The sequence below is a fragment of the Camelus dromedarius genome, chromosome 8 (genome assembly GCF_036321535.1).
Source record: "Camelus dromedarius isolate mCamDro1 chromosome 8, mCamDro1.pat, whole genome shotgun sequence".
NCBI lineage: Eukaryota > Metazoa > Chordata > Mammalia > Artiodactyla > Camelidae > Camelus > Camelus dromedarius.
In genome coordinates, this window is record NC_087443.1 from 76282540 (window position 1) to 76295583 (window position 13044).

A 13044-nucleotide genomic window follows, 5' to 3' on the forward strand; every position below is an offset into this window, starting at 1 on the left:
TAAAATTGAAAATCCAAAACCCTTTTGCCCCAGGCAATTTAAACCAGTGTCCTAAACACTCTTTGATGAAAGAGAAAATCGAAATCGAAACCACAGAATGTCTAGAAATCAATGATAAAAACGCTGTATGTCAGAACCCACAAGATGAAGATAAAGCAGTGCTCGGCACACATTTTCCACCTTACAAACTTACATCACTAAATAAGAGTGAGAAAAATAAATTAAGAATTCAACTCAGGAAGTCAACAGAACAATAAAATAAATCTTAAAGAAGCAAAAGGAAAGAATCAATTTCACAAAGAGATTAACAAATTCAAAAACAGAAAAACAGAAGTAATAAATAATTCCAAGGAATGCTTGTTCTTTAAAAAAGAGGGGGAAAAATGATGAGAGAGATAAACTATTGGGTAACTTAATGAAGAAAAAGAGGAAGTTCACAAAATACTTTAAAATAATATGGATAAAATAATCATTGATCAGAAGAAATTAAAAGAACCTATAAGACAATTTGGCTGATTCCAGTAAAGCATATTTAAAACCACACATTTTCTAGGACAATAGGGTTTATCAAAACCAAGTGAAGAGACAGAAAATCTGAACAGCCTGAGTACCACAGCAGAAAAAGGGCCAGTCACCAAAGATCTCCCCTCCAGCCCCACTGAAACCTAATGCCGGATGTGTTCAAAGCACAGAAAAAGAAGGAAGTCTTCCCTCATTTGGAAGATTTGATACCAAAAAGTAACAAAGATTGTTCACAGAAAGGAAACATTAGCTTAATGTCACATCTGAATACTGATACAAAAATCCTAAATATAACATTATCAAACAATATCATTCACAATTGCTCAAAAGAGATGAAATTCTTAGGTATAAATCTAACAAAACATGTGCAGGACTCATGTGCTAAAAACTACAAAACGCTGATGAAAGAAACTGAAGAAGATCTGAAAAAACAGGAAAACATTCTGTGTTTATGGACTGGAAGACTTAACAAGGTAAAGTTGTCAGCTCTCCCCAAGCTGATACACAATTTAATGTGATTCTTTTTAAATCCCAGGGAGATTGTTTTTACAGATATAAACATGTGAATTTTGGAAGATTGTTTTTACAGATATAAACATGTGAATTTTGGAAGGACACAAACTTTCAGACCATAGCAGTTGGAGAAAATATGAAAAACAAATAACGTTGGGACATCCTAACAGCCACTTCAGGGTAAAAAGAGTTTGATCTATCACATATATCCTGCACCAAAATGTGTTCCATATGGTTCAAAGATTTCAATGTAAAATTTGAAATCATGAAAGTACTAGAGGAAAACATGGGGAAATTTACTTATATCTTCAGAAGGGACAAGGTCTTTTGAGGCAGGACATAAACCTTGAGAGACTGATGATGGTAATCATATAAAAATTCAAAAAATTTGTACACCAAAAGTACTCTAAGCAAAGTGGCAAGAAAGAGAAGAACTGGGGAAAATATGAGTAGCTCAAATCACAAAGAACCAGTTTTGAGTGGACATAGGGTAAGACCTAGCGACACCTACTGGGGGGTCTAGCAAACTGGAGTTTTATGGCAATTGGCCTTGCTGGTCAGGTTCTTCTCTCCCTCCACCTCACAAGAGGGAGAATCTCCCTCCCCAAATCCTCGAAAATAATCACCATCAGCTTCGGGACAAACCACTGGATGCGGCAAGTGAGCATTCATCAACTGGAAGCCCGCTCCTGACCCACAGCCCCCGTCGTGAATAGCGCTGGGTGGCGTCCACTTCCTCGTACAAGGAGGAAAAGCACTATTGGATCCCTTTCAGTCAGAGGAGGAAGCATCCAACAGCCGCTCCTGGTTTTTAGCCCAGTTTTCTGCTGGAAGCTGGCAGCTTCCTCTTCCTGTCCATCACCTCCTTGACAGAGCTTAGCAGGCTCAGATCCTGGTGGTGGCTGAGTTATAACTCTGGGCAAGACCACCACTCCCCAGAGGCCTAAACTTGCCTTCTGTAGCTTCTAGAAACAATATGGGGGGTGGGGGAGGTTTCCCTTTGCGCTTCAGTAAGCACTGCACGCCCGACGGGCAAGAGCGTAAGTGATGCTGGCTCTCCTTCTCTCCCCCCTCCCCCGGCTCCTGGAACCACAATCACCCAGTTAAATGGTTCTGCCACATTCTCAGTGCAGACAAATGTTGGACACTGAAAAGTCAGCCCATTGATTTACTGGATTTTTCACTTTGGACTGGTTACCATGGCTATTTGAGAATTCAGACCATAGGAGGGAATGCTATAAACTTAGAAATATTATCTATTTTCCATTACCTCCAGTAAAAATTGTCTACCAGGGAAAGAGAGGGAAAAAAAAAATGCCAGTTTGGGGGCCAAGTCCAATAAATTTGGGTAAAGGGTGAGGCAGTTCCCAGTTAAGAAGTCTCACTGCAGAGAACTAAAAGATTTTTTTTTAAAAAAGGTATTTAAGGCCCTCCAAATCTGAAGGAGACACTTGAAAGATGAGGGGGGAAAAAAAACCCCAAAGAAATGGCTCACTGGAATCCTAAAGAATGGAGAGGAGAGGACTGGCCTGAGGCCGCTCAGCTGTGATGCATGGAGCCTGGCGCTGCCTGGCAGGCCCGGGCTGCAGCCCGAAGTGTCCAGCGTGGCAGGGCCTTGCATAAGGGAGCAGAGGTGGGGCAGCCAGGCCACCTGCGCGCCCTCGTGGCCTCTGGGCCTTTTGCCTCTGTGGGGCTATTAGTTGTCTGTGGCTGCTGTAAAATTACAGCAAACTTGGTGATTTAAACAAAACAGCACAGATTTACTATCTTATGGTTCTGGAGGTCAGAAGTCCTGAAATCAAGGTGTCGGCAGGGCTGTGTTTCCTCTGGAGGCTCCTGGGGAGAAGCTGTTTCCTTGGCTTCCAGAAGCTGCCCACGTTCCCTGCTCGCGGCCCCTTCCCCCACCTTCAAAGCCAGCAGCAGCGGCATCCTTCTCACACTGCCTTCCCTCCAGTTCTCTCTCCTCCTCCCTCCTCCACTTTGAAGGATCCTTGTGATCACCTGGGCCCCCCCCACATCATCCGGGTCCTCGCTCGACTTTGAGGTCAGCTGATTAGCAACCTTAATTCCACCCGCAACCTTGAGGCTTCTTTGCTATAAAACCTAACATATTCACAGTTTCTTGGGACTAGGACCTCTCCATGGAGGAAGAAGAGCCCCATTCCTCCATTTAAAAAAATTAAAAATCACATTTTATGACTCTGTTGGTATAAAGATGAATACATTAATGTTATATATTAAAACATTTCCTTTGACCCAAAAGTTCATTTACTTTCTCCAGATTATAAAAGTTCAACACTTTCTTGGGCCCCTAAAGGTCGCAAGGCCCCAGGCTCAGTGCCTGCTGTGTCTGATGGGTAAGTTAGCTCTGGGGACAGCCGCACAGTGTCCCTCAGAAAGTGCTGAGATGAAGTGCACACGAGCCCATTCACGGGCATGAGGAGAAAACCCTGAGTGAGAGCGGGGGGAGGAGGGGGCGGAAAGGACAAGCATTTTCACCCTGACGCAAAGAGAGAACCAAGTTCCTCAGGCTTTCCAAGCCTGTTTCCTCATCCACACAATGGGGATAAGAAGGGACATTCCTGGCAGAGTTACTGGGGATCCCACGTGAGCTAACACAGAACGTTCAGCAGCCCCAGTCTGGGCTTCTTATTTAGAGGAATTTCCTGTTGGCTGAATGTGTCCAACAAAAGACAGATGTGTCACAGGAAGACTTCCGCAAAATGTCAGTGTGACCCATTCGGTTCTGAAGTCTTTCTTGGGTGCCCTCGGGGGCACTGAGGGGCTCTGGAGGTTCAAGCTATGGACGGCCGGGGGGCTGGGGGCTCAGAGGCAGGCAGGGGGGAGATGAGGCCAGCTCATGAACACAAGCAGCCCCAGTTCATTGCGCAGCCGCTGTGTCCAGAACGTGCCAGTGCTTTCCATCCACATCCCACTGACCGCTCACAGGCTCTGCTTACCGACCAGCAAACTGACCACCCACCTCCTCGGGTGTCCTAAGACCACACAGAGGGAGCAAGGGCCACTAGGGAGAGGAGAGACTGTGGTCTGAGCACTCCAAGAGGGTTGGCTGGAGAGAAGAGAGAAGGATGGGGGGTGGGGGGAGGATGTGAGCAGGACCCTCCACCAAAGAAGGGAAGGAATCCTACGAAAACAGCAGCAAGGGCAGACCCTGTAGGGCGCTCACCACGGGCCAAGGACTGTCTTAACTGCCTGATATGTATTAACTCACGTAATCCTCACGGAGATCCCACGCGGCTGGCACTATTATTATCTTGATTTTATAGATGAAGAAACTGAGGCCCAGAAAGGCCCAGAAACACACCCAAGGGCATACAACTAGGGAGTCTGCAATCCAGTCTCACTCTGGAATCTGTGCTCTCATCCACTCTCCTATTCCAGGTGAGGACTTGGGAGTCTGAAAAAGAGGGACATGAAAGGAATACAGAAGCTGTGTCCCCACAGGGTGTGGCTTGCTTCCTCTCAGTGTTTTATGCACTCACTAAAGAGGCCCCTCTGGTGGGCGACTCTGGGCTGGTGGGGGTTGTCCAGACTCAGGAGAGGAGAGAATCAGGACATGATCTGAGCCGCTTTGAAAGACGGGCAGGGGTGGCAGGGCAGTCACAGAGACCTTCCCTGGGCAGGGCACTGATCTAGCACTGGGGATTCAGTGGCAAACAAGAGCCTGCCCTGTCTGCTTCCTGAGAGTGACATCAGTGCAAGCACAAACAAATAAACAGGGAATCAAATAAAGCCAAGTGAAGACCCAGGGTGATCGAGAGTGAGCTGCAGAAGGATGGTCACAGAAAGCCACTGAATGCAGGGAGGGCTGAGCCTTCAGGCAGAGGAAATAGCAGGTGCAAAGGCCCTGAGGCAGAAGCATGCTTGCAGTATCTTCAGAACAAAGAGGAACCTCCTGGGCTAAGAGTGATCGAGCAAAGGGAAGGAGGTCAGACAGACAGTGGGAGCCAGTCCACACAGGACCCTGTGGGTGCAGGTGTGGGAGCATTCTGTGCGTTAAGCAGGGGAAGGCACCCACTGAAGGAATGTTCTTTCTCCAGCAGGAATAGATGACAGAAAAGGTGGGTGTGCCCAGCAACCTTCTGGACGGTCTCCTGGGGAGTCAGACACAGAGGACAAGGACCCTTAATAAAGCAGAGTGGAAGCTTCATCTCCAGGAAAGAGTTCCAGAGTTGTTTCCTTTTCAGAGATTTTCCCTTCAGAGAAATTATTCCTTAGTCTCTGGCACCCAGAGAACCAAGTATGAGCCATAGAGCCGTAAGGCAGAGCTTTATTTAATTCCAGATAACTCCCTGCATGGCGGAAATAACACAAAGTGAAGAAATGACTGCATGTCTGGCCTTCTACTTGAACTTGGAGATGTTTTCATTGAAACCCCTCCATTTTAGCCAAACTCAGAGGTTCAAAAACTGACAGTTTTCAAAGAGGTTAGAAAGGAGTTTGGAAACTTGTCTCCGCCGTCCCCCACAGGTGCCGAACACTCCCTTTTGCCCATAAGCGAGTAGACACAGAAGGACGTGTTCTGCAAACAGGCACACTCCCTCCCGAGGAGACGAGCAGATGGGGCCCCAGGGCCTCCCTCTAAGCCCTGACTCCAGGGGCTGCCAGCGTCCTCAGCGCTCCCAGCCGGGCCCCGGCGCCCCTCCCGTCTGCGCCCTGGCAGGCTGCTGCGGTCCGGGAGCCCAGAATGCAATGGATCAGTCCTCTGGGAGTGGAAAACCAGACGAAGCTGAAGAGAAAGGGAGGGACCGGGTGCACACGTCTCACTGTGGAAACCAGAGGTCCAGGGACCGGGCAGAACCCCTGGCCAGGAAGGTGCTGGGCAGGTTCCGGGCAGGTTCCATCTCCATCCGCCGTCTCCGGATCAACCTCCTCCAGCCGCTTCCGTGTGTGCCTCTGCCTCTTCTCACACAGACCCCACAGCTCCTCAGCTGCCTCCCACCCCTTCTCCCGAGCTTGGGTCCAGCGTGACTTGGAGATTCTTCCAACAGGAACAGCACTGAGCAGCCAACCCACAACCTCAAGATTCCAACATCTGCTCCTCTCCAACCCTCTCCCCATCCCTCCCTGACCCCAGTCATCACCTCTGCTGCCCCCCGCGGAGTCCCCGGATGGCAAGTGTCCTCTGCTTCCAAGTTTCTATCCCTTCTGAAGCCTCATCTCCCCCACGGGCTCTTTTAACTTGACCTCAGCTTCCAGGGAATCAGCCCTCTGGCTCTGGCTCCTTCCTGACCAGCTCTGGATTTCAACATCAGAACCCTTTACTCCGAACTCTGTGTGTCCTAAAAGGTCCCCTGATGCCCTTGTCCCTGGACCCCCTCCAGCTGCACTGCCATCAACTCTACCGCCCCCTCAGTGGAGAACTGGGTGCCAAATGGGACCCTTACAATTCCGTGAGCTCAGGACGCCAGCCAAGCCCTCCCAGCAACAGCACAGATAATCTCCAATAATCTCCCTGTCCTTTTTCTTGAAGTTTCCAACCCCTAAATCTGCCATACTCACTGATGGCAGAGGATCTGCCCCCTACTTCACCAAAAATAGAAAACCCTTACTGCCCCACTCTACCGTCTCAGGACCAGGAGATGCTCCACCTTCCAGGAGGAGCCCCTGCACCATGTCAGCCCCACTACTTACCACCGCCCGCGCCCCTCAGGGACCAGCCCTATCAGCCACCTGCCCCTCCTATGAGCACAGCTGTCTCCAGGAAAAGAGCAGGAGAATGGCCTTTCCTTGACCTTGTTTCCCTCTGGTTTGGGAACCGCATCTGCTCCTTTGCTTCACCATCAGAATTCCCAAAGGGGAAGCCTACATTCGGAGTCTCGGCTAAGACTTTGCACTTGACCAACAGAAAACCAAGCCTCTGCAGGCTGGGGCTGTCTCATCTCCATCTCTGTGTCCTCAGCCACAAGCCCGGCTCACAGCTCACGCCATTCATCTTGCTCTCGTTAGCCTAACTGCTTTTACAAAATCCAGCCAACCAGTCAAACTTTCCCCAGCCCTCACCTTACAAACCTGTCGACCAAATCGCTGCTTCTCTTTAAGGACACATTTACAGACTGAGAGAGGATGAGAATTCTTCTGTTTATCAAATAATTAAAATTTAAAACATTTGGTTACTTTAAATCGCCTGTATTTTGCCCACGTCATTAGAAGCATCTGTTCATCCCAGGCAGAATAATTAACTTTTCAATCATCACGTTGGTTATAATTGTAACGCTCACAGACCTAGCATACTTTCTGAAATCAGGAAAGTGAAAGACTGGCTTTTACTAGTATGTTAACGTTTCACTAAATTGCAGCGCAGTGGGGAAGGATCGTTTATATTAGTGAGAAACACAAGCTATTCAATATCATGAAAACAATTATATTTTATTACTTTCAAACATCATGAATTATTTGAAAATTATTAAAACTAGAAGACAGAGGTTTTCATAAACTTGGTTATTAACTAGTCATGGACCATGGCTAAGTGTCATGACCTGCCTTCAGATCGTCACATCCTTTACACCTGACAACAGCCCTCCTGTTGCCATCCCACGTGTGTTCTGTGCTAATTCTAGCGGACCTGTCAATACAGTGCATTCTTCCACCAGACTGAGAGCTCCCTGCAGGCAGGCCACTTCCTGTACAGAGTGCTCAAGGGTTAAACAGATGAAAAGGATGTCCAGAACAAATTAGACAATGGATATTCATTGAAAAGTACCAACTATAAAGGTTTCAGAAATGAAAAACATTAATAGCGTTCTTAAATATATACATTGTAACTCCAAAGTGCCTGTACATTCTAAAAACCAGGCAGACAATATTCATAAAAAGCAATAACCATTTGGCCAACCCTAAGGAGTCATCGCGCCATTTCCCTTCTATTTCTACAATATCGCCAACCAAAACGCAGCATGCTGAGAGGCGGGTATGTTCTGCCCATTTAACTAGAAAAATCAAACTCTTAATTCCAGCTCTTGCTATTGCTTGCTTGGTTTGAATCCCACGTCTGCCTGAATTCCACGCAGGATTCAGGAAGAAGCAATCAGAACCTGGAGCTGGCAGGATTGTAACCTGCAGAGAGGCACTTTTCTGCTGATTAATGTGTTCGTTACACAGAGATACTTGGATGAATGCGTCCTCTGAGGATGCCCCCATGATGGGGAGAGGGGAGGGCCAGGCAGGCAGCGCTTCCCTACCCCTGCCACCAGATTCACAAGAAGCAGCCTCACCTGTCCGTATGCTTCAAATCTTTCCAGGAAAGACTTTATATGAAGGAAGATCTGTAGACAAAAATAAAGCCTGAAAGCCGCTGTTTCTAGATAAACCCAAGGAGGTGCAGAGGGAAGAAAGTACCATTTGTTGAGCACTTATTATGTGCTGGGCAATTTTAAAACATCATAACGTAACTGCATTTAACTTTCAGCACATCTTTTTGAGCTGGATTGTAGTTAACCCATTTTAGAGAAGAGCAAATTGAGGTTTGGGGAAGAGAAATCTCATAGACAGCAGGAGTCAGCCATGGTGTGGTTCCAAAGCCACACTGTTCTACGTGCCTCCATCTCTAGAAATCCTTTTCACTTCTCAACCTCCTTCCACGACCCCTTCCTTCTTCCCCTTACAACTGAAGCCTGCTCTCAGTCATTAACACTCATAAATTCACTCGTCACCATTCGGTGTCAATGAGTCTTTGTCAAGTTTTACTTCCTAACAATTTTCATTCATTAAAGAATCATCGATTGACAATGTATTAGATGCCTGGTATTTACTGGACAAGGGCCCAGAAACACAGACTATCAAGGCATTGTCTGTATCAAATACTCACAGGTTAGTGCGGAAAACTACAGAAAGCAACAAATAGGAATATTAAAAATGGTACCATAGATGGCTGAACCGGGAACAGTGCGGGGACAGAGGCCACGGGAGAGGCGAAGAGGGACAGCTCCTATCTTTACTATTAGTATTCGGTGATATCTGTTGTTGGCATGTTTTCTGGTCAGACCGGAAGAGACCCCAGTGCCCCCAGCGTTATTCATGCCTCTGGGGAAAAGGGCTCAGATACCAAAATGCACCCTGGTCCATTTCCTCTTCCTCCTTAGTGCAGACAGTCCTATTCCAGGAGGTGAGATAAAGTGAAACTCATCACATTTCTTTTCATTGTCCTTGACTTGAAATACATTTAGACATTAAAAAAAAAAAAAAAAAAAAACCTGACTCTTACAAGCAATTCTATCCCTTGTCTCCCTCTTAGATGCTCCCTTCCTGGGTTAAGTCAAAGAAAGATATTGTTCCACTGCAATTTCTTATTCACCCCAAGCCCTCTTGTGTTTCTAGCAGAAACAGAATGTGAGCGGTACTCCTACCCTGCTCTGTCTTTCTAATCCAGTAATAATCCAACTGCTGAATCCCTAATGATACTGATTACAGAGGTTAATATGCAAGCATTAAGGTGAAATTCCTGCTCTCATGCCATGGACAATCTCAGCTCGGTCTTTCTTTCCAAGTTTCTATTCTCTTGAGCAATTCAACTTTTTTCCTTCTAAAGTTCTCGCCTTTCAGAATCTAAACAGCAAAAACAATTGTTATGGTAATAAGGTTCTGACTGAAGCAAAACTGCAGACCACAGAGCAAAACTCAGCCTCTAGGAACACATCCATAAGTGCTACTGAAAAGTAAAGTGAACAAGATGTGACACACAAAGCAGCACAAACACATAACCAAACGACGTCAGTGTGCACACGTTATCCCAGCTCTGGAAATGTATTTGAGGGAAATAATTCAAAGGAAGAAAAAAAGAAGGTAAATGCTTTCCTACCAAATGAGGTGTGATCGTAGAAACAGGAGATGGTGATAGAGGCATGGCTGAGTAAATTACAGGCTATTAAAAATGATCATTAAGAAGTCTGAGTAACAGCATGAAAAATGTTACGGATACGTCTTCACGTTAAAAATAACAATGGCGTATGTACTATGATTACCGATACACAGAAAAATTATGTCTGCCTAAGGACAGCGGGTTCCTGGGTAATGTTTTTAAACGTCGTTAGACGTTACAGTGTTGTCTTCACAATAAAAAAAAAAGGTCCCGAGGAAAACAGATGATGAGTCATTCCCTGACAACTGTCGTTTTGTAAGAAAGTCCCCTTTATGGTCACAACGACAGGCAGTTAAATGTGAGCACAGGTGCCAGGTTCTCTTTTCGTATCCCAGTTTACTTACTGATTTCCAGGAGTTAAAATTAATCTCATCGACACATTACAGACAGTTTTACTTGGGTGTCAACAGGTAATTAGTAAAACCTGAATGGGACCAAGACATGGGATTTGCAAGTGCAGTGTAGACGGGGCGGGGTGGGGGAGGGGTGGGGGGCAGGAGGATGCTTAGCTGACCAGATCCGTGGTCAGTTTCCCAATGTCTAAATGCAGGGCATCGGTGCTCTTGGCTTCTCAGGGTAGACAGACGTTAGTGGAACTGAAAATTTCTCGTCTAAATTTAGAAAACCAAGGTCCTGCAGCCCGTCCCAGTCCTTGCCTCGGCCCCGCCTCTGCATGTTTGCTGTTCACAGGACTCGAGCCACAGGACCACCCCGCAGAGGCAGCCCTGCCTCTGTCTCCACCACCGGCCCTGGGCTGAGGTGGAAAGGTTTTGTTTTGTTTGCATATACATTTCTTGCTTATTGTACTAAAATGTACATAACATAAAATACATCATTTTCATCATTGGTAAGTGCACAACTCTGGGGCATCAAGTGCATTCACACTATTGTACAACCATCATCTCCATCCGTCTCCAGACACTTTCACCATTCCAAACTAAACTCCACATCCACTGAACAAAAACACCCCATGCTCCCTCCCCTAGACCCTGGAAGCCCCCGTTCTGCTCTGTCTCTATGAGTTTGGCTATTCTTGGAACCTCATGTAAGTGGATCCTACAGTGCTTGTCCTTTTGTGTCTGGTTTATTGCACTCAACATACTGTCCTCAGAGCTCATCCAGGTTGTAGCATGTCTCAGAATTTCCTTCCTCTTTAAGGCTGAATAATATTCCATTGTGTGTACGTACAATGAGATGGAAAGTTCTAAGGGGCTACAGTCCATCTCTCTTGAGATTACAATGGTGACTGACTCAGTCCTGCTTCAAGCTCAAATCTGAAAAACATGTTTCCATCTCACTCTCAGGCCCACACTGGCTTCCCCTTCAATTCTACCACTCCTCTAGTAGGTCATTACTTGGGAACCTGCTTAGACGTCATCTTTCCTCCCATAGTCTGTAGAAAGATTCATACCTTCTAGGCCAGGACAGTGGCTGGAGCCTGTTACCTGTCGCTCACTGCTTGTACAGAGCTCCTACCTTGAGCCGTGTTCAGTCCACCAGTCAGGGCACCAAGAACTCGCCCCAGATCCAAGATGGCAGCTCCCGGCCTAAACCGCATTGTTTTGATAGCACCTTCGTCTACTGAGCATAACCTGTGGCCCCCTCTCCCTGTTCCTGCACCAGGGGAAGGTGTTATTCCAAAACATGTGCCTTCCTGGCACGTCTGCGGCAAACCGAGGCTCCCATCCTCACTGCACCTTCTTCCCTTCCACTGCCCATCACCAGATGCCTCTCTGCAACTTCCCTGACTCTGTCTAAACCCTGGGACTTTAGACCCAAGGCCCAGAGTCTAGGAAGCCCAGGTTCAGCCACACTTACAGCCAGAGTGAGTTCCTCCCTTGAGTGATGACACCAGTGAATCTGGTCAGACGTCTGGCGTCCACTTCAATCCACTGACGGAGGTCATTCCTCCCTGCGCACCAGGCCCCGTCATAAAAATCATTTTCATTAATACCCGCCTGAAAAGAAAGAGAGAAGTGTTCTTCAGAAAGACCCAGAATAGAAAATTAAGACAAAATTTTTATGAGACTTTGAGGGAGGGGGATGGAGGGGATAGAAGAGAATGAGGAAGGAGATAAAGAAAAAAATCAGTGTGCCCTGAATTCCTGATTCTAAGTCATAGAAAGGAGTTGCTTATTATTAACAAGTTGGAAATGTTCCAATATGATGTGTCCTCCTCTTGCCCCGTGTGAAAGATGAGATTTAATGAGTTCTCCGACTACTCATTCATCCAACAGACACAGACCGTCTCCTCCGTACCAGCCTACACACGCCAGGTGCTGGGAGTACAAGGTGAGTCGTTCCCTCCTGGAACCTCAAGATCCAGGCAGGAAGAAAGACATGAAAATAGAACACAACAGGGCACGTGTTATTTCAGGAATAGGAGCAAACTGCTCGGGGAGCGTTCAGGCAGAGCACAGAGCTTCGGCCGGGGGAGAGCACGGACAGAAAGCCCCAAGGCAGAGGCGATATTTTAACTGGGTGTTGAAGGTTGCGTTTTTCTACTAAAAATTTATTCATTAGCATTTAAGTCATTTCATGGGTTTGCATATCAGCTGCCATTGCTACCAAAGATTCTCTTGATCTGAATTGACAAGGGAGCTGAAGTTTCTGCTCTGGAATTTTCCCTATATTATCACCATCTGAAGAGACAATTCCCTGATCTTAGGAAACAAAAGGTGAGCAGAGAAACTTCCTAATTTACTAAGACCCTTTCTGCATTCATCCCGTTTTCCCCAAGGCTATTTTACAAGTACGTCATCAGATGAGAAAAAGTCTAAACGATATTCAAGAAATAAAAATAACAGGCCGGCGGAGTGGGTGTAGCTCAGTGGTAGAGCACATGCTTAGCATGCATGGGATCCTGGATTCAGTCCCCAGTACCTCCATTAAAATAAATTAAATAAAAACCTAATTACCCCCCCCAAAAAAAAAGACTGATTAAAAATAAATTAATAAAATAATAAAAGATTAATTTAAAAAAATGATAGGCCAGCCCATCTTCCCTAGCTCTGAGTATTTTCAGCTTAAATTCTGCGACAGCTTTACTTTGAATGGCCAACAGTGATGAGAAACTCAGAGCCCAGCTATAGGAAAAGAACAGCTGGGTTCAGGGTCCCACTAAGCAGAAC

At 46.5% G+C, this 13044-nt stretch overlaps 1 protein-coding gene across 1 annotated transcript in view; it reads right to left on the reverse strand.

Annotated features, from left to right (window-relative positions):
* The window catches only part of CPXM2 (carboxypeptidase X, M14 family member 2), a 117845-nt gene that overhangs the window by 59539 nt on the left and 45262 nt on the right, over positions 1 to 13044 (reverse strand). The window contains exon 4 of the mRNA XM_031461941.2: positions 11732 to 11871. Within this exon, the coding sequence (XP_031317801.2) occupies positions 11732 to 11871 (140 nt within the window). The remainder of the gene's footprint in view (positions 1 to 11731; positions 11872 to 13044) is intronic.